The following is a 24,529-nucleotide window of genomic DNA, read 5'->3' as shown; positions in this document are numbered from 1 at the left end:
TTCTTTGGATCAGGGATTCAGGAGCAGTTTAGCTGAGTAGCTCAGGCTTAGGAACTCTCATGAGCTGTCAGTGAAGATGTTGGCCAGGACTGCAGTCATCAGAAGGCTTGACTGGGGTTGAGGGATCCACTTCCAAGGTTCAAGTTCATTCACATGACTGTAAGCTGGTGCTTAGGGTTGTGCTCAGCAGTCCTTGGTTTCTCCCCACAAGAGCTTCTCCCAGGGCTGCTTGAGTATCCTCATGGCATGACTGAGGGCTTCCCCTAGAATAATAATCCCAAAGTGAAAGAGCCACGTAGAAGCTATCCTTTTTATGAGCTAGCCGTGGAATTCACATAGCGCCATGAGTGCTTCATTCCAAGCACACCACTAAGTTTGGCCCACCTCAAGGTTGGGGGAGGGAACTCCACTTTTTGAAGAGAAGAATGTCGAAGAATTTGTGGACGTATTTTAAAGCCAACACATGGATGTTTAGAATCTGAACTGTGGATGGAACCTCCTCTCTTACCTGTATAGGAATTAATTTCCGCTACAACATCCCTGACAGGTGGTCAGTCAGCCTCTGCTTGGCACTTCCACTATGTTGTGAGTCAGTGAATTCCATTTATATTCAGTTTTAATTGTTAGAAGCTTCTTCTGTTCAGGAAATTGAAAATTCTATTGCTGAATATTTCATTATTGAAGCTAATTCAGCTGTTCTAAAATGGCACTTTTGTGTGACAACTTTTCCATTATTTGCAATGATGGTAATCTTTTTGACTTCTCTCTTCCTCAGACAAAATACTGTCAGTTCCATTCAGAATTTCCTCTCATGTTTTGATTTCAGGGTTGTTCCACATTCTGGTCACCTTTCTGTAAAAACATTTCAATTCAGTTCATGTTTCAACAACTGAAAATCAACTACTAGTTCTGTACCCCAAGCTAAGTCTAAAAGAGAACAAGAAGGCAGTTCTCAGTTTGCACAATAGCACAGGACAGAAAAAGAGGACTGTAAATGACGGAATCATGCAAAGTAATCTTAAGAATCAATGGGAACGTTATAATTATTCTGAGACCTTTAAAAATTTCTTTTAAAACATGAACAACTTTCTTTCAGATCTAAATGCATGGGGAATTGAAAAAAAGTAGTGAAACCAGTGTTCATGGTTTCTCAATATTGTGAGATATCTCTGAGCTATTTCTCTGAGAGTTCCTTTAATGTGAAATCTTTTTGCTGGTGTCATTTCTTCTGAGACATCTTCCATCACTATCCCCACTTATGTCAATAAGTTCACCTCCACTAAATTCCTCTAGCTGTAGATCTTGAGTTTCTTGAATGGTGGCAATGTCAAGATTCTCAACTGTCAGCTGTTTTTTCTATAACTCTAGTAGATTTAAATTTCACCTTTCATGCTTAAATTTCACTTTTCATTTCTTTGGGGCACTTTCATCTTTGTTAAACAATTTCCTCTTTTGCTTATCCATTTTTGTAAAGTGCCACATGAGTTTATTGCTGAGAGACAAGGAGACAACACAGCTACACACTTTGCTGTCTGTCTGTGAACTGATGCACAGTGACCAGTCACCACAGACTTTGGAAGAAGTGATGTGATTGGTCACTGGGCTTGATGTACATCTGTTGTGTGTGTAGTGATTTGTGGACGGAAGGGCTGGAAGCAAGTTTTTACTTGATGCAGTCACTTAAAGTTAATAGACCGTGGTAACTGATGTTTGAACCATGTTGTTGAGGGACTGGTATTATTTAACTAAATCGTGGCATCTGAAATTTATGTATATCAGAACCATGCAAAGCAAGGACTGCCTGTATTTCCTCAAAGTTGACCTTAGTTGGAATCTGTTGTTGTGGGCAACTGTTCCTCACTGTTTATTTTGAGCTCATGGTCCTTGCTCTTACTAGGACTCATACATCTTTACCTTGTGCCTTTGATTTTTCTTAAATGTAAATGTTGGCTTTTACTACATTCCTGTTAAGCTTCATCTTGTCAGCCTTAGTCTGTGAATTTCTTTTTGAAACTTGAGTTTGCTATCTAGGGAACAAGCTGTTCCTTCCAAATTGTTATCCTTTCCACATCTAAGCCGTGAATAAGAACACGGCTGGGTCAGAGCTCCATGATCTGTCTCTAAGCTCTCTAGCCATGCTTCTCCCATCCTATTAATCAATCCTTTAAGTAGGAATATATAACCAGATATGGATTTCTCCAACTCTACTGTCTCTAGCTTGCCTTTTTTGAGCTTGTCCTACAAAATTAACTCTCTGGTGCCATCAGACGCCTTTCTGAAATCAAACCACATTGTGTCTGCAGTTGTCTCCTGAAATACCACTCTGTTATCTCAAAAATTAACACTACTGATAATACTTCATGTTTATGGAGAACTTTTTTTTAAAGTTTGTTTTTGCTGAGGAAGATTCACCCTGAGCTAATATCTGTGCCAGTCTTCCTCTGTTTTGTATGTGGGTCACCACCTCAGCATGGCTGCCAACGAGCAGTGTTGGTCTGCACCCAGGAACCGAACCCAGGTCACTGAAGTGGAGCATGCCAAACTTAACCACTAGACCAGAGGGCCGGCCCCTATGGAGAACTTTTATGGTTTATAGAGTGTTTTACATATCTCCGTTTTAAAATATTTTGTCTTTATAAAGGGTTCAAAGGACATGTGGCAGGTATTATTACTGTGTTTCAAAACATTTAAGTCAGAAAGATTAAGGGATTTGCCTGTGTTCACAAAGCTAGTAAATAACAGAATCTTGATTCTTCAGTAAGTCTAGTGTATTTTTTACCACCTCAAACTTCAGATGAGGTGCCCACTGAAAACAAAAAGAGGATTTCATGGTGTTTTTCTTTTGTTGATTTATTTGACTAGTCTTGTAATCCCGCCTCCCACAGGGCTTGAATTAGTTTGCTTGGGCTGCTGTAACAACGCATCACAGACTGGGTGGTTTAAACAACAGAACTTTATTGTCTCCCAGTTCTGGAGGCTGGAAGTCTGAGGTCAAGGTTGGTTCTCTCTGAGGTCTGTGAGGGAAGGATCTGTTCCCGGCCTCCCTTCTTGACTTCTTGACGGCTGTCTTCTCCCTGTGTCTCTTTGTATTATCTTCCCTCTCTGCATGTCTCTGTGTCCACATTTCCCCTTTCATGAGGACACCAGTCATATTGGATGAGAGCTCACCTTAATGACCTCATTTTAACTTGATCACCTCTGTTAAGACCTGTCTCCAAATACAATCACATTCTGGGGAACTAGGGGTTCAGGACTTTAATATATTTTGGGGAAAGTTTGGGGAATTCGGGGGAGACACAATTCAACCTATATCAGGTCTCTAAGGCGGATTCCATGTTTTTAAAAAATGACCAAATGAGTAGGCTTGTGGGGCCAGTACTTCTGCACATGCCTGCATTTTCTTATCAATATCTATCTATCTGATGTAGTCTGTTGAGATAAACTTTGCAAACAGTTGATATCAAAAAGACAGCGTTTTCAAAAGACAGAGTGAGTGCTTTTCCTAAATTCATTCTCTATTGTCCACGGCTGAATGGAGTCTCTGAAGATGTCTTTTGTGAGGCAGCTGCTGAAATTATTGGCTTGTTTAATCATTTTAGGATTCAAGTGTGTCATGTAACCTTGGCTCTGAGATTTGTGGTGAGTTCAACTGAGTGCTTGGTGATAATCATACACCCATCTAAGCAATTTTCTTATTCTACAAATGGTTAAGGCATCAAAGGATTCTGAATTTAGGAAACAAACAAAGAGGGAGTAACTATTTGTATCGCCAAGACATTCAAAAACTATCCGGAGCACATAAAGGTTGGTCAGCGTATTACTGACTGCTTATAAAAACAAAGGACATGAGTGACCTCATTTTCTATGACTGATGTTGGCTGCTATAAACATTAGATCTGCGTCATTCAGTTTTCTTATTGCCTCCCCTCCTGTAGTTTTTCTTCATGGTCATTTGGATGGTCCACAGATTACCAATGTGAGCATTTTATATGATATGGATTTTGATGTTTTAAAAAAATAACATTTAGTGAGAGCAAAGAATTTGGTTTTTGCTCATACAAAAAAGAACAGTGATAATGTCTGTGTAAGGTGGAATGAATGAAGTCGTCATGAACTGTCACTTATCGCTGAAGCTCCCTGTCTGCCCTCCTCATCCCGTTGTCTTCCCTTCCCAATCTGAGGGAAATGTTACCCTCAATTTTATGATTATCATGTCCTTGCCTTTCTTATACTTTCACTTTAAATATTTGTATTTCTAATCAATATACTGTTTGTTTTGTAGTTAAAAATTTTTATTTTTAAATCATTGCAAAATTCTAAAGAAGTCACCAGAATAGTGTGAATAACTCTCATAGAGCCTTCATCCAGGTTCCCCAGTGTTAGCATTTTACCACATTTGCTTCCTCATTCTTCCCCACTCAGATAGCTGTAGATATACATATGCAAATGCACATAAGCACACATATACATTTTTTTTTCTGTACTGAGAGTAAGTTACAGACATGCTGTTCCAGTCTGAATACTTCAATGTATATTTCCTAAGAAAACGAGGATGCTGTCTGACATAATCATATACAATCATCTAGATCAGGAAGTTGACATAGATATAATTCTACCACATACTCCACAGATCCATTCAAACTTTGCCCATTGGTCCAATAATGTCCTTGATAGCCTTTTCCCCTCTTCTGGTTCAGAATCCCCCCAGAATCACAAGTTGCATTCACTTGTCAAGTTTCTTTAGTTGCTTTTCATCTGACAGGTCTTCAGTCTTTCTTTGTCTTTCATGTCCTGGATCATTTTCAAGAATACCGAACAGCTTTTTTTTTTAAAGAATATCTGTCACTTTGGGTTCGTCTGATGTTTCCTCATGATTAGATTCAGGTTATTCATTTTTAGGCAGGAATGCCACAGAAGTGACACTGTGTTCTCCTCAGTGCATCATATCAGGATGCAAATGGTGTTGATTTGTCCCATTCCTGGTGATGTTAACTTTGTTCACTTGGTGAAGGTGGTGTTTACCTGGTTTCTCCATCATAAAGTTATTGTTTTTCTCTGCAAAATAAATTTTGTGGAGACATACTTTGCAATTGTATAAATATCCTATTCCTCAACAAATTTTCACCCACTAGTTTTAACACTCATTGATGGTTTTTGCATGAATCATTATTATGATGATGGCTGCCAAATGTTCATTTTCTAATTCTATCATTCCTTCCACATGTATTAGTCGGTACCCTACTCTAAGGAAGAACTCTCCCTTATTCATTTATTCATTCATTCATTCATTTGTGTGGACTCATGGATCCCTATTTTATTCATTGGCTTTTAATTCATTACTATCATTATTTATTTGAATGCTCCACTTGGTCCATATTTGGCTAGCAGGAGCTTCTTCAAGGAGGCTCTTGTGTACTTTTTACCACTCTCCAACTGTATTTTTAGCACTTCCTTACTTTTTGGTGCAAAATTGTATTCTAAATTTATCTCACATTTGCTTTAGCTCTGGGGTCCCTCTGGTTCTTTCTAGTGGAGAATGGTATATAGAAACCAAGATCTGAGCCCTGGGGCTGCTGATTGCTACAGAGTGTCATTGTTTCTAGGCACTGTCAGTAGATAGAGCTAGGAAGGAAATATTTATATATTTGATCTACCTAAATTAAAAACCGTAAGTTGACACCAATACCTCCAATTCAAATCCAGTACCACAGAGTCTATTCCAGCCTCCCTCCTTTCCATGTTTGTAACTCCCTTCCAAGAAGCCTGCTTTCATTATCCACAATATATTTACATATTGTGCTTGTTACCCCTCTGTGTAATCAGTCTCCTGACCCTGGTGGCTGTCTTCTCAGCCATACCCCTGCCCCTTAACCTGCCTCCTTGACTCTGTACTTCTCCAGCCCCAGTGCCCCTGGTCCTCTTCTCAGCCTTGATCACCCCCATAGACCTGATTACCTCCACATTCTTGGCCCCATCAGGCCCATCAGCCTGGGCTATTCTAAGGGAAGGGAAGGAAGAAGAAAGCCACCAAGAAACATTTTATAAAGAAAAAAGAAAGAGAAGGGGAGGGCTGTTTTATTTTTGTATGAAAGACAGTTTTTAAAAATGTATAACATTAGTGTTTAATAGTCCCCAGCCTGGAGGCCAATTGTGGTTTAAATTCTAGATTTACCACCTACCGGCTCTGTAATCTTGGGGAAGGAACTTAACATCTGTGTGCTTCAGTGTTCTCATCTGTAAAATGGGGTTAGTAGTAGTACCTACCTCACAGGATTCTTTCAAGGTTTGAATGAATTAATACATGTAAAGTGTGTAGGGCAGTGTCTTGCACACAGTAGGTACATTTAAGTATTTTTATTATTATCGGACATCCTATCATTTTGAAACATATTGCTTTATTTTTCTAATAAAAACTTACTAAATACCAATGAATCATTACCGATGTCTTCAGTAGAGATTAGAAAAATTACTAAAGTTACTTTTTAATCTATCAAAAACTATATGTTTTCTACAACAAAATAGGGCTTAGAAGACACCCAGAATTTGTACTTTTCCAAGAGCATTTTGTCAGGCCCTGAAGTTAAAGGAAAACTTGTTAAAAATTATTACCAATTGAAAACCAATCATAAGATAAAGCTTCCTGGAAATGCTAGTGGAAGCCCCTGAGATGGTCTTCAAATTATACAATTTTAATTTACATGCATCTTTTTAGGAGTCTGCATCAGAGGTTGGCAGACTGTGGTCCATGAGTCAAATCTAGCCCACTGCCTGATTTTTTGGGGCCAGTGAGCTAAGTGTGGTTTTCACATTTTTAAATGGTTAAAAAATAAGAATATTTCACAAGTGAAAATTATATAAAATGCAAATTTCACTTCTATAAATAAAGTTTTATTGGAACATAGCCACACCCACTTGCCTATATATTGTCTATGGCTGCTTTTGCTTTACAATGACAAGGCTGAGTAGTTACAACAAAGACAATGTGGTCCGTAAAGTCTAAAATATTTACTATATGGCCCTTTATAGAAAGTTCGCTGACGTTTGGTTTATACTATTAGAGATGCAGTCATAGAGGCCTGGGAGAAACTCTGAGAAGATGGGTCAAGTCCACTACATACTCCTGGCTTGCCCTGTGACCTTCGATGAGTCACATAGCCTGGTCTATTTCCTCATCTGTGAAATGAGCATATCGGACCTGAAGATCTAAGTCCCTCGTGCCTCGCGCCTCCTTGGTGCCTTTGTAACATGAATTCACTCGATTCTACCTTTATAGGCTGACAGGGGTTTTGTTTTGTTTTGTTTTTAAGACAATCTCACTTCATCTTTCTTTTCCATTGATCTGTTTAATGTGAATTGAGCTAATATGGCAATTTTCATCTCTGTCCAAAAGCTTCAGAAATCTTTGAGACCTCATATTTTTATCTGATTTTATTTCCCACTATAGGGCTGAAACATGGATTTTGTGTATGTAGTTACATGTTACCTTATTTTTGTGGATGGCCAAGCTCTTTTACAATGACCTAAGGAGAAGTTTACTCTGTTCCATGGCAACAAGCCTGTTGTCCAAATTCGCCATCTGGTGTTTGCAGCCTGTATCTTGTGGAGATTTTTTTTCATTGGCTGACAGTCATTACTCATCTGCTTTTGGCTTTAGTATTCCTGACATTCTCGTTATTGCTCATCCTAAATAGTCCCAGTTTCAATAAGAGAACACTTGAAATTGTTTGCTTAACAGAAAGGATTCAACTTCCTCATCTGGAAAACAAGAGGGTCGGATGAGAAGGTTCCTGCCAGCTGGCACCATCTGTGATTTTATGATTTTATGAAACTTGGTTTTTAATGACTTCAGTATGTGCTTGACAGCCCACCTACTCTGTGCCCTGTGAAGAGGAAGGCCCTGGGCCATGATAGGCACCCTTGATGGTAAGTGATCGAACAAGTAAATGAATGGCCACATAAGCCCAGGTAACCTCAAGATGAAAGAGCTACTGCTCCATAAAGAAAACATTTGCCATACCTTCTGTCTCCATCGGAACTGGTGGGGTCCATTGCACTGTCATCATGCCCTCCCCTACCTCATTCCTGATCTATCTGTGTGTCTTAACTACTCAACCATAGGCTCCATGACTAGAGATTATATTTATATATTTCTATTTTTTTACTTTATATTTTCATATGCATTGTATTTTATTTTATTTATTTTTTATTTTTGTGAGGAAGATTGGTCCTGAGCTAACATCTGTTGCCAATCTTCCTCTTTTTGCTTGAGGAAGATTGTCGCTGAGCTAACATCTGTGCCAATCCTCCTCTATTTTGTATGTGGGACTCTGCCACAGCATAGCTTGATGAGTGGTGTGTAGCTCTTCAGCTGGGATCCGAACCCATGAACCCCAGGTTGCTGAAGCTGTGCATGTGAACTTAACCACTAGTCCATCAGGCCGGCCCCTTCATATACATTTTAAATGGAATTAATTTCATTGTTTCAGCTAGAAGAAGACATTTATTATTAACAATTTTGAATCTAAAAAAGTGTAAAGAGTAAAGCAAAAATTATCCCCCAGATCTATCATAAAGAGATAATCACCAGTGTCAACATTTAAACACACCAGCTCTAACACACCAGCACACACACACACACCATATTCTTATAAAAAATGTGATGATCATACCATCCATGTCCTAGTAACCTGCATTTTTAAAAAATCTTAAGATTATATCCTGGATAAGTAGTAAATGTGTCTTCACTGGTACTTTTCATTGCTGCCGTGTTTAGTTGTATTTAACCAATCCCTGCTTGACTTTGAAATTGTTCGCAATTTTTCATTATTGCACGTGTTTGATGTACATTTCAGGGTGAGTAGGGTGAGAGATCTGAAGAGAAGGCAGATTTGAAATCTTCATGGTAGAGGCTGGAACAGGAGTTGACTGGAGAAATGCTCTTCACAGTTAAAAAAATAATTTTTTAAAGATTGGCACCTGAGCTAACAACTGTTGCCAATCTTTTTTTTTTTCTGCTTTTTCTCCCCAAATCCCCCCAGTACATAGTTGTATGTTTTAGTTGTGGGTCCTTCTAGTTGTGGCATATGGGACACTGCCGCAGCGTGGCCTGACGAGCAGTGCCATGTCCGCGCCCAGGATCCGAACCAGCGAAACCCTGGGCCGGCAAAGCGGAGAGCACGGACTTAACCCCTCTGCCACGGGGCCGGCCCCCTCTTCACATTTTTCTTTACTAATGTGCCCCCAAAAGAATTTTGAAAAACCCTACATATTTTGCACTTTTAGAAGTTGATGTGTATAGTTTGTATTAAATTTAAATATATATAAAGCTCATAATTTCTGGCAAATTATAAATATATACATGTTAAAATTAAGCTGTGCCATTGTTTTTTACAATGTATCTGATGGAATCAAAATATAGCAATTTGATATCTACCTTAATCTGTTAAAAAATCCTGAACCAGCTTCTCTTTAATGATCTGAAATGCTTTATAGTCCCTGTTTCTTCTTGAATCACTAATTCTATTCTACTTTCCTTATAGAGTTTGTGCTAATGCAATATAATTTTACACCTGACAGTCTTTCATTGATCAACCATTGCAATAAAACCTGTGTGCATAAGTTTAAATGTTTAAAATTTCCTGGGACCATAAACAAATTTTAAAACATATATTACACATTTTGAAAGGTAATTTGTTAAATGTAAAGTAAAAAGAGTGGGTTTTTCCTCCAACTAGATAATATCTGTGGATGAGTGTTAGTTGTTGGTAGAATGAAATAGGAGCAGCATCAATTTTTTTTCTTGTTTTCCATTTCTATAGATGTAAGTGCTGAGAAATATTTTCACATAAATCAAGTAGATGGGAATGCAAGCTTTGTTACAGCAATCTCCCTCAATTCTTTGAACTCCTTCTGAGTTATCTGATAAAAATTGTATATTAATCTATCACCAAAAAGTATTTCTAATGATCTGTCAGTGGGTAAGCAATTACGTCTGCTGTCAGTTTTATTAACGGTAAGGACCACAGTGCTAGAGAGATGTCTTAGGACGCCAGGCATAGCACAAGTTGGAGCACATTGGAACTCGATGACTATGGGTATTTCCTCTACCGTGTTGCGTGCTTTGCTCCACTGCTGCTCAGTTCCTCAGGGGCAACCCAGAGAAGGGGAGGGATGGGTTCAGTCATGGTTGAATTTTTACCACATGTATGTTAACCAGAAGACACAAGAAATATGAAATAACAGATGGTGGAATTTAAGCTGGACAAGGAAAATGGTGAAAGAAGACGACTGATAGACTGGGGGAAGCAGATAGGAGCAAGTAAACGCAGGGCTTTTCAAGGTGGGAGATTGGTTGGAATAGCTGAGGTGTCAAATAGGAAAAAGGAGAGGTTGTGGTCACATGTGCGATTCACTGGTTTTGGAGGTGAAGCAGTGATGCTTCATGACCATGTCCAAGGTGTGGCCTTGATGGAAAGTTCATGAACTTTCTTTGTTCATGAACAAATGCCTGAAGATAGGTTTACAGATATAGGTGGCCATGGTGTCAAAAGGATCGTCCATGTTGATTTTATAAGGAATGCAGGCAGGGCTTGGAATGGAGAGAAAGAGTGGGGCAGACCACAACAGATTTGAACAATGAGAGAAAGATTAGTAAAGGAGAACAACTAAGAGAGGGGAAAGATGCTCATGAAACGTGAAAGGGGTGGGTCTTAAAGGAGCTTCCTATGTTTGCAAGAAGCTGGAGGAAAAATGGTCTGGAAATGGCCATGGTGGGTGCAGAAGGTACAAAACTCATTGCCTGACGCTGGTGTATATATACTTGCCATTTGAGAAGAGTAGGGGAAGCCATGTCCTTGGGGAAGAGCCCCAGTTGTAGAAGGAAGAAACTCAGAGCAGATATTGAAGACACAGGGGAGTTTGCTGCTTATGGAGGGGCAGTAACAAGAGGTCACAGTGAGGGGTCCTGGTAAGCAGTGAGTGTTGGTAGCTCAGGAGGAACAAGGAACAAGGAAGCACAGAGCTCTGTGAGGATAATAGTACAGCTCAAGACCCTGTTGTGTATGTGCGGAGAAAGTAGATTCTGGTTTCAGTGTTGACTACAGAAAACAGAAAAGAGGGTAGGTGGATTTCTTCCAGCAGTCTTTGAAGAGTTGGGCCCCTGCCTAACTACTAAACATCTGCTATAAGTCGATAGACGATGAGTGTCTCGCTTGGTTGGAATACATGAAGCTCACATGCTGCAGACATGCTGAATTATTATTTTAACGTATTTTTGCTTTTTACTGCCAGTGTATTATTGGGATTATTTTTGCGTCTATATCATTAAATAACACTGGCTTGTAATTTTCTCTCTTTGTTTGCATATCTGTGTTTGTATATGTGCGTGTGCTTCGTTAGGTGTTGGCATGAGGGTTATGCTAGCTTTGTAGAAATAAAGAAGTGTCCATTCTTTCTCCATGCTTGGAGCTCTTTACCTAGTACAGACATTTTCTGTTCTTTGTAAGTTGAAAAGAAATTTGCTATGAAATTCTCTGAATGTGTTCTGTCTAATATGGCATCTTAAGCACTTGAAATGTGGCTAGTACGACTGAGGAACTGAGTGTTTAAATATTTTATTTCTTATTTTTATTTTTAATTGAATTTTCATTAAAAATTGATACTCATCTCAGTGGATATGTGAATCCACTTTTTGGAAATTACGTAAAGTCTAAATATACAGATGAAGTATTTCTGATGAAAATTTAATGGGATTGAAATGTACTTCAAATGCAAAATATACCCTGGATTTTAAAGACCTATGTACCAAAAAAAGTAAAATTAATAGCTTTTATATTGATTTCATGTTAACATGATAATCTTTTATCATGGCTATGTTAAATCAAACATATTACTAAAATTAATTTTACCTGTTCCTTTTTACACTTTTAGTGTGGCTATTAGAAAATATTAAGTTGCATATGTGGCTTGCTTTTGTGACAGGCATTATATTTCTAATAGACTGCGTGGTTCTGAACCATGAACTTTCTTGAAAGGTTAGTAAAACCTCCTCAGTTCCTTCCAGAATTACCAGTTCATTCAGTTTATTTATCTCTCCAGAATAAATTTTGATCATTTATATTTTCCTCAAAAACCATTTATTTCAAATATATTTTCAAAAGTATGAATGTAGTGCTTTATGAATATTATATTTATTTATTCATTTATTTGTTTATGGCTTTAATGTTAAATCAGCTCTCACATCTATTGATTTTGTTATTTTTCATTAATTTTGTATCTGTTTTGATATCTATTGATTTGAATATGTTTTTAGAATCATTGAATTTCCTTTCCTTATTTGTAAGAATTACATTTTTATTTTCTTTTCTGACGAAAATCCCAATTTTTCAAAAAGGGATATCGTCAATGAATAGAGAAGTCAATATTTCTTTTGTTTTATTTTCAGTTCCACAAACTATTTTTCCCATGATATATTGCCTTGCTTCTAATTAATTAGATACATTTTATCTACCAGTTTTATTTTTCAGTATTTCAATTTCCATGAAACATTTATTCTCACGATATTGCATTTAAAAATGAAACAGGATATTTCCTGCATATATATTTCATCCTTCCTTCCCCTTTCTTGCTTTGCAATTCATTTTTTATAGAGAAAGCAATCACGCTGTACTTAAAAAAGAATCGACAATAGATGTACTGTATCTAGCATTAGGCATGTTCCGCAGTTGTGCTAACTTCTTCATTGAAATTATCCTATTCAGTCCTCACAATAGCCCTGTGAAATACATACATACAGGCCAAGAGCGATCAGGAGACACATCCAAAGTTTCTCAGCTGTTGCCCTGGGGCTCACAAGCCCCATTCCAGAGCTCACTCTGCTGCCGTCTCATACACGGTACTAGAAAAATATAGCAGAGCCCTTGATAGCGGATGTCTAGCATCAGAACATCAACATAGTTCATGCCCACATTCAATTGTCAGACAATTATTATGTGCAATTATATTGTGTTAATAAGTTGCCCCATGATGTACTACTGGTGTCCTCTGGATGTGGGTTTCCCATAACAGCCTGCAAAAATCTTATATTCGTCTGCAGCGAGGTACACTTTCTATAAACAATTGTTTCCTTTAATCATTTTGGGGGGGTTCGGTGAAATAGATATCGATTAGCCATTTTTAATACTTTTATCTTCAGATTAGAATTTTTGAAGTCGTACTTATATCAAAGGAGAAATGACACCTGTCTTTTTGCCTCTAAATTCTATCCCATTTGGTGTCAAGTACCTTTTAAAATGAACTCAGCTACAGTATAGTCTCTTTTAAAAAGATTTAGACATTTAATAACGACAAATGACCACGGTTCATTAATTTGTGATTCTTTTCTTTCTCTCTTTTAAAGATAGTGTTTTTAGAAGAAGCTTCCCAACAAGAAAAGCTGGCCAAAGAATGGGGCTTCAAGCCGTGTGAAGTCAGAGAACTCAGCCACCAGTAAGTCGCAGCCAACTTCCCTTTTGCTGGACGACACTAACTCATCTCAAATGATAGGAAACCTGCCTTGGGAGACAGAAAGGCTCTTTCTTTTTTTTATTGAGAAGTGAGATGGGAAGGGGAAGGTAAACAGAGAACAGGAAGCTGGAGGACAGAAGCTTTGAGGACTAGAGGCTGCCATCATGCATCTATTTATTCAGCAAATATTTGTTGAGCTTACTGTGTGCAAGAAGCGGGATGTGGAGGTGAAAATGCTCTCCAAAGTCTTTCCCCTCCGAGGGTTTACAGCTCTTGGAGAACAGAGTGTAAACAAGTGCGTAGATACACAAGCACGACAGTGATGGTCGTGCTGCCTTCTGTAAGGAGGTGAAGAGGGCGTGTGAGAGACAGAAGCTATGGATGGGAGAGTGGGGAGACGTGGGAGCAGTAACTCGGACAGCGTGGCTGGGGAAGACCTCGCTCCACAGGGGCATTTGAGCTCCGAATTTATATTCCAACTACTTTTAGCAGTTTTTATTATTTGTGCAAAATGTGTTTCCTATGATTGGCTCATTTGTTTCATAGCCTTGATTTGTTTCATAGTTGATTTGTTTTATAGAAATGGGAATACGTTTTTTAAACTCAAAGATTTTATCTTGCTTCAGGCCAAGTATGTTTCTGAAGTCAATAAAAGCTCCAAAGTCAATCAAAATCGTTTTTATTCTAAAATATTTTTGTAACTTGGGAAGTGACTTTAGGGTAGTGAGGAGAACACTGCAGAGGAATTAGGACACCTGGCTTGAATCCTCACACTACGGCTTTGCTGTTAGATGGAAAGCAAGGCGCTTCCCTTCTTTGAGCTCATCTCCTAGGCTGTTAGCAAAAGCATAGTCCTACTTAATGTGGACACTTTGTCCCCTGCAGCAGACCTGTGAACTGGGCCACCCCCAAGGCTTTGAGGTGGAGGGCAGGCCACCGTCTGGAGAGACGGCGTGACTAGTTGAAAAGTTTGTTGCACTTACATTTGTACTCACATCTATCTCCTTCCCTCTGGCTGCTGCCTTTCTATGGGCTTGGAAGTACGTGGGCAATGGGCATGGAGAGGAATCCAGTCACTTCTGGTGTTGCCATCTGCCTCCTCTTGCTAGATTTTCATGAGAATGTAGGTTGAAGAACAACTGACATTTATAGTCCCCTGCTTGTGTGCCTTAGGGGTTAGAAGAAAGCTTGGGAGTGGACGCGATGGAGTTGGGAAGGAGTGAGAGGACCATGGACTGGCTGGAGGATGGGGAGAGGCGTGAACACATCTATGGGTCTTCACATCCTTTTGTCCCTCTTTATGAGGCTGCTTTTGGAGTTAAATCCATCAAACAAATGCAGATTCCAAGGGACTTGTAAATACTACACACAGAAAATTGGTAAGGGAGGAAAAAGTTTAAACTTTGGTAGAAGACTGAAGTCTTTGGAAAAAAAGTCATATTTAAAATGCAAAGTAATTCTTCTATTAAACACATAAGATATGTGCAGTTGAATTTCTTTAAGTTAGGATTAAAATACCACAGAAGACGGTACCTCTGACAGTCTGTTTAATAGATTCAGTGTGTCTACAGGTCTGTATCAGCACAATGTGGGTTTTTTTTTAAAAAAAAAAATGAACATTACGACTGGAGCATTGTGAGTGATGCTTGTGTAGGAGTGGGTCAGATTGTGGCCATGGACCAGGGAGAGGTTGGCAGGACCAGGATTAGGGTGAGGCGAGTGAGGCGTTCACCTTGGGCACAGAATTTAAGGGTGATGGAAAGGGCAAAAAACTCAGTGATCAAGATAAATAATACTTTATTGCGATATTTTTGTTAACAATCAAAATTAATGCAAAAAAATCCATGAGGAACAAAATGCTAAAATTTTAAGTAAAGACAGATGTTGTTGTTTGTTTCACACCCATGCATTTTTGTGCAACACAACAGTCATTTTCACAGAGCCCAGGGCTCCCAGGCCCATGGGACCATTGCATCTCCTGTGGGGCATATTCATGAGGGTTGACAATGGTGTGTGAATAGATTGGGCAAATCAGGCCTTATGTACACTCCTGTGTTTTGATTGTAGGCCTTTTATTAATGTTTTCCACTTGGTTAAAAGATGGGTGGATGTTTTGATAAGTGTCTATAGGGGCACCGTGTTCTTCTTCCTCAGATTCTGATATAACCTGGCCAGCGTTGTAGGTTTGGAATATGAAGTTGATGGTTTTTATCTGGGGGAAGCCGCGATATTCTAAGGGAATTAGGATAGTGATTAAGTAAGGTGCAAAGAGGAAGGCTGAAAAGAAGAAGGAGAAAGGAGAGCTTCTCCACCTGCTTCAGCTTCCAAGCGCCATCTCGGCTTTGCCTGCAGCTTGACTTGTGATGGCTACGACTTAGCTGCCAGTGATGTCTTGAGTGGAGAACTGAGTCCTAATCCTGGCTGGACGACTAATGAATTGCATGTCTGAAAATGAGCTCTCTCTACAAAATGAATGGTTGGGCTCAGTGACCTCTAATCTCACATGCAGCTCTGACAGTCCACACTCCTGTATGTGCCAATATCTGTAATATCCTAGACTATAACTTTGATTATGTGAATGTTTCTACTAATAAGCATTTCACAATGCTTCCTGTTTCCCAGAAAGGATTGCTAGCTTTTCTGGAGGAAAGTAACCCTTTAGATGCAATAAATCCTCGCTCTTCGGTTGCCTCTGAAGACTGTGCCCTGAGTTACCTTCTTTACTCCTTTCATCTCTGCTGCCTTCAGAACATGCTTGGGTTTCTCCTACATGGAAAACAAAACGTGACTTTCATTCTCCCCTCCATTACCATTCTAATTTTCACTACCAAATATTTTTGCCCAGTACTTTTCTCTTTCACCCATCTTTTGTGTTCATGGCTCTCTCCTCAGCACCTAGGACAGTAGCACGGTAACTAAAACATACTAGAGACTCAGTAAGTACTTACATAAACAAGGACTGAATCCATGTGAAATTGGGTGTTTCTCCAATCATTGCGTAGAAATGAGAGCTCTCGGGGTCTTTCCTGAGGCCACTCATCCTTGACTTTTACAGTTTTTGACACTGGTCACTGTCATGTACTCCTTCCCTTCATTTCTCTCCTTGACACCTCTCTATCCTGGGTCTCCCTATATCCTCCTGACAATGACTCCTAGACTGAGCATGACCTTCTTCCTCAGCCTCACTCCTTAAGTGGAGGGTACTGTTGACAGTTTAGTTTTGTTCTTCCTTCTACAGAAATTTCTGGCACTACCAACTTCTAGGACCAACTTCTAGAGGTGACAGAGGAGATGCTCAGATCTTAATCTCGTCTTTAACTTTTGTGACCTCTTATCCCACATTTCCAATGGTTTTTTTTTTTGAGACTTGGAGGTCATAGTTTGACTGTAGGCTTAATATGACATCAAATAGACTTTCCTTCTATCTTCTCTATACTTTGTGTCACATGTTCAGCCTCCCATGCTCAAAAACTTACTCTCTCTGACTCATTCCTCGGCTTTGCTTCCTAGAATTAATGAAAGATCAAGTTCCTTCTCTTGTGTCTGTTTCCTTTCTGTTCCCATCACTATAATCTTTCTTCAGAAATCTCATGCTGGAGAGATTGAAGGAGTCACCTGACACGTGCCTTCCATGACCAGGTTCATCTTCCTAATCCTGAGGTTCAATATGTCACAATTCTGCCAAAGAAGATAAGAAACAGAGAAACAAATATCCTCATGATCGCCTCCCTTCTGGCTACAGAATAGTAAATACATGTTAATTCATGAAACTGAGTATTCAAGACCCTTTCCAAAACAACTTTTTTGTAGTCGTTTTTAGGAAACATTTTTATATAGTAAATGCATAGATCTTAGTTATATAATTTGATAAATTTTGACAAATGTAGACACCTATGTAACCAACACACCAATTGAGATATAAAACATTCCTATCATCCTAGAAAGTTCCGTGTGCCCCTCCCAACCCCGTGCTGTTTGATTTCTATCACATAGATTACTTTTGCCAGTTTTTGAACATCATATAAATGGAATAACTCAATATGTACTCTTTTGTGTCTGAATCCATTCAACGTAATATTTTTTGAGATTTATCCATATTGTTGTGTGTGTCAGTAGTTCATTCTTTTTCATTGCTGAATAGTATTCCATTGTGTCAATATATCACAGTTTATTTCCTGTGGTATTTTGATTGTTTCCAGTTTGAGACTAGTATGAATAAAGCTACAATAAACACTCTTGTACATGTGCAATCCTTTTTGTAAACATGTTTTATTTCACTTGGGTAAATTACTAGGAGTGAAATTGCTCACTAAGACTCTTTATGTTTTGACCACATCTGCCTCTCTCTTTCCACCTTTCCTCTCTGTCTCTCTCTCTCTCTCACACACATACACACACACACACACACACACACACACAGATGCCCTCACTCACCCCTGATCTCCTCAACTAGATTGTAATCTCTTTGAGGACAAGAAGATGTCTTATTTCTCATTGGACTCCCTGCAAGGCTTAGCAGAATTTCTTAAACATGATAGATACTTGGGAAATATTATTTGATTGAACAATTCAACTACGTGACGAAATCACGCTGCCGTTCCATTTTATGCTGGTGGAGATGGTAAACGCCCCAAGGACTGAAGTATCCTGGGGAGGTCAGTGACTCTCACCTGAGAGGAATCCATATTTCATCCTCCCTCTCTGCACACCCCCACATTGTAGGCCCACTTATCACTACCTCCTTGTTATACAGGTTGTCACTGCTCTTCATTTTCAGAGTGAATGAAAAGTTCTGTCAAACAGAGGGTAGTGACCAAGAGTACTGAGTCTGCAGACAAACTGCCTGGGTTTGAATGTAGGCTCCAGAGCTGACTAGTTGAATGATTACTTTTTTCAAGCTATTTAAATTTCCTGAGCTTCAATTTACTCTTATGTAAGTGAGGATAACAATACTACTTCATACATTTGTTGTGAGCATTACATCATCATCACAACTAATATTTTTGAGGGCTTTCCATTATCTAGGCACTGTTTCTACACAGGCTAACTCAATCCTCACAACAGCCCTATAGCACTGCTATTATCTCCATTTTACATTAGGAGAAACTGAGTCACAGAGGGGTTAAATAACATGTTGAATATCCTACTGCTGGTTTATGGTGGGACCTGAACTCAAAATCAGGTAGTCTGAGTCAGAATGTATATACTTAACTTCTATAATAAACTGTCTCCCACATGCACAGAGAAGCTGTGCCCAGTGCCAAGTGCCCAGTACACATATATCTTCAGTAAACATCACCTGCTGTCACCATCACCATCATCATTATTACCACCATTCCTAGTTCTCATTTTTTTAAAAAATAAGGCATATCTAGATACCCATGGCTTTATTTGTCTTCCGTGTAGGCGGTATACATTTGAATTGGTAATACAAAGGATTCTTTGTTATGTCAAATTTTTAGTTCAAGTTCCTTATGTATATAAAATATAATTAATATTTACTCAGGGTGATAGTGGTGGTGCATACTTTTTAACAAATATCTGTTTGGATGAGATTAGACACTTAGTAGATGTCAGTGAACTGGATTAGTTCTTTAGAAAAGCTTTAAGTGTCTGTTAGCATTGGGTTGTCTCAATTCTGTGGGTATTACCTCTGAAAACTCTTAAAAACATCTTTGCAAGACTTTCTGTTATAAGAATTAATAGAAATATGACAATTGGTGCATCAGAGAACCAGCAGGAATGATCAGAAGCCACTGGAGAATGGCTGTCGTAGCATTGCAACTGTATCTTCTCTTACCATTTACACCGCTCACCCAGTGTTACTCTCGTCACCTAAGATTGCCTGTCCCTAACCAGCCTCAGTTTACTCTGGCTGCTACCCCTAGATCACATGGGAAAGGACTGGATTTCTTGCAGTCAGCCAAGGTCAAGATGACCATTGGGTCTCTAAAGGTGGCTACCCTGTTTCTCGTCCTCGGTCATCCTTAGTGACTTATGGATAGTTCCTCAGCACAGCTCCAGAAGTTTTGAAGACCCCCTCTCTCATCTTTGGTCTCTGTCCTGCAACCCCAATTGTGAGAACAAAGTCAGAGGATTAAATCAGAGCTTCACTCATGTCTTGTACGACAGCTGCTTTGCTCCTGCTCAGTGTTGTGCTTTGTCTTCCCCTCGTCATCTTTGGTTAACGTCGCACCCGCCATTCCAATTTAGGAGCTGTATCTCTCCTTGCAGAGCTTCATTTTTATTTCCTGACCTCTAAATAATAGTATAATTTACAGTTGCCTGATTGCATTGGCTCTAAACCTGGGTGGAGTGAACAATTAAATCATTTCAAGAAAAAACATGATTTAAAAATATGGAAAATGACTAAAGATGTTATTAAATTCTTTTCCTCTCATCTGAATTTCCAGTGAGTTCTTCATGCCTGGGCTGGTTGATACACATATCCATGCCTCTCAGTATTCTTTTGCTGGGACTAATGTAGACCTGCCCCTTTTGGAGTGGCTGACCAAGTACACATTTCCTACAGAAAACAGATTCTGCAACATCGACTTTGCTGAAGAAGTATATACCAGAGTGGTCGTAAGTATCCTGCTTCTGATTATTGGTGTATGATGTTTGGTCATCTATAGAGCCATCCATTTCTTGGGGAAGATTTAAGTTATCAAGCAGAGGCAAGTTAAGGCTGGAATGGACTCTAGCGATTTTTTAGCTCTTTCACAAGCCAGTGAGTTTGTGACCACTTCACCTACACAGCTAGTCACCAGCAAAGAGAGAACTTGAATCCAAATTCCCACATCCCCTGGGCTCTCATTGCTCTCTTTTACTTAGTGTGTTTTACTTTACTAAATTTGGGTTTAATGCATGTGTGTGTTCTCTTACTCCTGCCAATCCACAATGCTATTCTGGGGACCATATGGAATAGCTGTGTAACCTTTGCAAAGTTGTGTGACTCATTTTCCCCATCTGTAAAAAAACAGAGATAATGATACTACCTACTTCATAGGATTATTATGATTATGATAATTAAGCAAGTCAATAATAATATGTGAGATTCTTAGAATAGTGCCCAACACATGGTAAGTACTCTGTGTTTGCTGTAAAAAAAAAATACCCAAGGAAATTTAAAATTAAAATTTGAGATTACGGTTAGAAGGATATCACACTATTTTGGTAGCTTCGCAAGGAGGGAAAATAGGATGGACCCCCATTGCCCCGCCTGCGAAGATGTAATGAGCATTAGCACCACTAGAGGCAACTATGGAGCTAGTTCAGTCATTGAACACGGGCTGTAGTGTGTCAACTACATATCGAAGGCTTTGGAAATGTCCTTCCTTCCATTCTCGCAAGGAAATCAGTTCCCTTCTTTCTACTCCAACCGTATGCCCACTCCACTCAGCAACCAGCAAAAGCATCTGCAGTTGAGAATTAAAGCTGCAAATACCTTCCTATCTGACCACTACCTCTTGTCATTCAGCACACTTAGTCTGAACATTCCTGCATTTCTCTTGGAGCCATTGATGGTTTTTCTCATAAAGTGATGGCTAGGTGATAGTGACAACTTATAAGCTTTATACAGTGACCTAGCCATCCTGCCACTTTCCCTGGTCTTGCATCATTCAAGCCTTGAGGAGTAAAAGCAAGCTCTATTATTTATACACTTGCCTCGCTTAATTATAAATTCAGTTTAATTGTGGATCTTACATATTTAGCATGCATCCACATGACACCAGAAAAACTGAGAAGCTCTAAAGCTGTGTAGAAGCTACTGGCACATGGTGTTAATGAATTGTGTTAACCACACCAAATCTTTTTAGTCTCAAAATTTATTTATACCTTGCATTGTTCCAAAAGAGGGTTTGAGATGTCTTAAAATTGCATGGTATACAACAGAAGAAAATGAGTCACGAAATCACAGCACAGGGAAAAAAAGGGAGGAGGATAAATAAAATAAAATCGAGAGGTAAATGTGTGCCACGGGGGTCAACGCACTTGTTAGAATTTGTCACAGATTTGGCTTTAAGTGTCTAGCAGCTGACCCAGAGAGGGTAATCAGTGTTGAAATTTGCACTGTGTGTATGATAAAAAATAAAACATTTGTTGCTGTGAAGCATATCTATTCCTCATACTGAAATTTAAGAAAATTAATCCCAGTATTCCAATATAGTTACATGCTATGTTGTCAAAATATATATTTTCAAGGTGCTGTAGTATCAAAAATTCCAGATACAGCAGCCTTTTATGTTTAGATAGACTATCTAGAACTATATATCCTTCAGACAATACTCCACAAATATTATTTCCTACATCAGAGATTTGTTTAAGTATTTGATGTCGGGAAATACAAATCAGGTGTTATTCTTGACAAGTGTTTGGAGTATATAAGTCCCATGTTTCTCAGTATGAGTGGCCCAAACACTTTAAGAGTTGGATGAGCTGAGGGTATGGTTGACATCTGTTTAAGAAAGTTAAGATTTGTTAACTACAACCTGTCCCTGGGCTGAAGACTGCCCATGGCCATATAAAGGGGTGCCAGGGCAGTACCCATGAATAGAACCAAGATTTTTTGTCTCCCTCAGAATACACTCCTAGATCTATACTTCAACAAATGGGCAATCAAGACCCTAGAGTTTTGCACCATAGATTTTGACAGTGATTGCTCGATCTGCAAATAATTTAAAGTGTATATTAGCACACATCTCCTGAGATTATTAAGAAAAATATCCCAGTAAGTCAATCCTGGAATGTCTCCCTTTAAACATTGCAAAGTGGGTGAGCGATTGAAGTTTCAAATTTGACTGGAATGAACTAAAAAGACTAGAAAGTTCAGGAATCTATTTATTATATAGCTTATAGTCAAAGAACTTGGGAGTAAGATTCTTGGTAAATGTGCCAAGACAAACTAGTTGCAAATATTCTCCTGGATAAAAGAATGAACATGCTTACTCTATGGGGTTCTCAAAGATTTGACGATGAATACAACTAATTCCAAAGGGGTATTAGGTCATCAAAGTACGAGGTGAAAAGACAGGGAGTCAGGCCACCCATTTTCCCCTATTTCAGCTAATGGAAATTGTCTAATCTGTTAAGAGGTCATTGCTACTGGTCTTGATGCTCATGGTCATCTTAAGTTTGGAATCTATTTTGAGCTCAAAAGACTTGGTCTCAAGACTCTTCTTGTCAAGAATTGAAGGCTGAGTAAAGGTTGGGAAACAGCCAACAGTTTGATGTTACTCCTGATACATTTCTTTATAAAGAGGAAAAGTACAAAATCATCGTTAATGGAAGAGCTCTCTTGAAAGCTTATGAGAGACTGGGGTGGAATGGGGCCATGGAAGCCCAAACATAAAATATATGAAGACGGAAGTAGCTGCATTTTAGATGGCCTGTCTAGGAAGATTTTTAAGCCAAGGTCTTTTCTTATTTTTTTCAGTTACATAAATCACACACATGTGGCTGCTCTGTTAAATGGGCTGAACGCAGTGGGAACAAACAGGAGTAGCTTTGGGGATTCTTTTCGCCTTCTTTCCCTACCTTCCTTCCTTTTTCTTCCCCTCCATGCGCTCTCCCTGTCCTGTCCTTAGTTATAATTCGGGCAGATTCTTGAACCTTCTAGTCTTTCTAGTTCCTTCCAGTCCAATTTAAAACTGCAGTTTCTCATCTGAAAGTTTTTCTGGATGAGAAGCCTTCCACCCTGATGGGTGGTGTGGGTGTCTGTCTGGGTAGCACTTCCATTGTCCTCAGTGCTAAACAGCCGAAATTTTCCATTTTGATTTCATCTTCAAGCCCAGGTTTTAGAAAGGTGTTTAAACTTGTGAGAATTTAGAAAATGTTAGATTATGCTTCTGTTTTAATTTTGAGTTTCATTTTATTCTGATTAGTAAATGTAACTTGGATGATTATTTTTCTTGGGAATTAACTGCCTGTTATTTGATGACCTAACAATTTTTATTTTGCACATTTTTAAAAATACTATGTTTTCTCTGTCAATATGACATTTTTTATATCTCTGTTAGATTAAGTTAAAAGTGTTAGACAAGTCTTCTCTCATTTCCCTCCATCTTCTCCCATATAGCAAGACAAGAACCCAACATACTCTTCTTTCTTCACAGTATGACTCCCCATCTCCTGTGTTATATCATCTGAGGTTTTAGTTCTGGTTTATTTTTTTCACCATCTACACTTAATTTAAAATGTTTTAGATTTTAAATTTAATATCCTAAAATTTATTTTAATTTAATTCCAGTTTGTTATTTTCAACATCTGCATTTAATTTAACAAAGGGCTTTCTTTTTCTTTTGCTATTTGGATCCCTTGTCTTCCTTTGGATTCATTTTTCATTTTCATGGAATGTAGCCTCTGATAAGCCTTTCCAATAAGGTGGGTGAGAAACTTCCAAATCCTTGAATAACTGGAAAAAAAAAAAAGGTGTTACTTTGTTTTGACTCTTGAATGATATGCTTTAGCTGTAGAGAGAATTCTATTTGAAATTGTTTGCCCACCAGCATCCAAAGTGTTGATGTCAATCTGATTCTCATTCCTTTTTAGCTAATTTGCTGGCCCTTGGGATTTTCTTCATTCTTGATGTTCTGAAATTTCACTTATAGATCTTTTTTTCAGTTCATTGTCTTTAATATATAGTTCTTTCTTATAAGAACTCCTGTCTTTCTTTTGTTGTGGGAAATAAATTTCTCTCCCTCTCGCACACATTCGTTCTCTCTCTCTCTCTCTCTCAGTATATTCTTCCCTCCAATCTGCCCTTTCTTTTGGTAACTCCTATTAGAAAAATGTTGACTCTTCTGTATATACTTCTGTGCTGCCTTCTTAGAGAATGCCGCGGCCCAATTTTGCATGTCGTTAATTCACTCTTACTGTTATAGTAGCCTATTCCTCTTTCAAGGATACGAAGTCCTATCCTGTTCACTTAAGGATCCTAATTTTAGTTCATTTTATATCTCTTGTTGTTTTAGTCATTCTGATTCCTCAAGTGTTCATTCAGCAAATATTTTCTGAGCACATACTG

At 38.7% G+C, this 24,529-nt stretch overlaps 1 protein-coding gene across 2 annotated transcripts in view; it reads left to right on the top strand.

The window, feature by feature from the left end:
• The window catches only part of GDA (guanine deaminase), an 83,264-nt gene that overhangs the window by 30,319 nt on the left and 28,416 nt on the right, over positions 1-24,529 (top strand). Inside the window, exons 2-3 of one of the 2 annotated variants that reach the window (XM_046664814.1) lie at positions 13,397-13,485; positions 19,917-20,088. In XM_046664814.1, the coding sequence (XP_046520770.1) occupies positions 13,397-13,485; positions 19,917-20,088 (261 nt within the window). The remainder of the gene's footprint in view (positions 1-13,396; positions 13,486-19,916; positions 20,089-24,529) is intronic. The other variant, XM_046664815.1, reaches the window with a different exon arrangement.

Source organism: Equus quagga, chromosome 6 (assembly GCF_021613505.1).
Source record: "Equus quagga isolate Etosha38 chromosome 6, UCLA_HA_Equagga_1.0, whole genome shotgun sequence".
Classification (NCBI taxonomy): Eukaryota; Metazoa; Chordata; class Mammalia; order Perissodactyla; family Equidae; genus Equus; species Equus quagga.
This window is presented reverse-complemented; position numbering and strand designations above follow the sequence as displayed.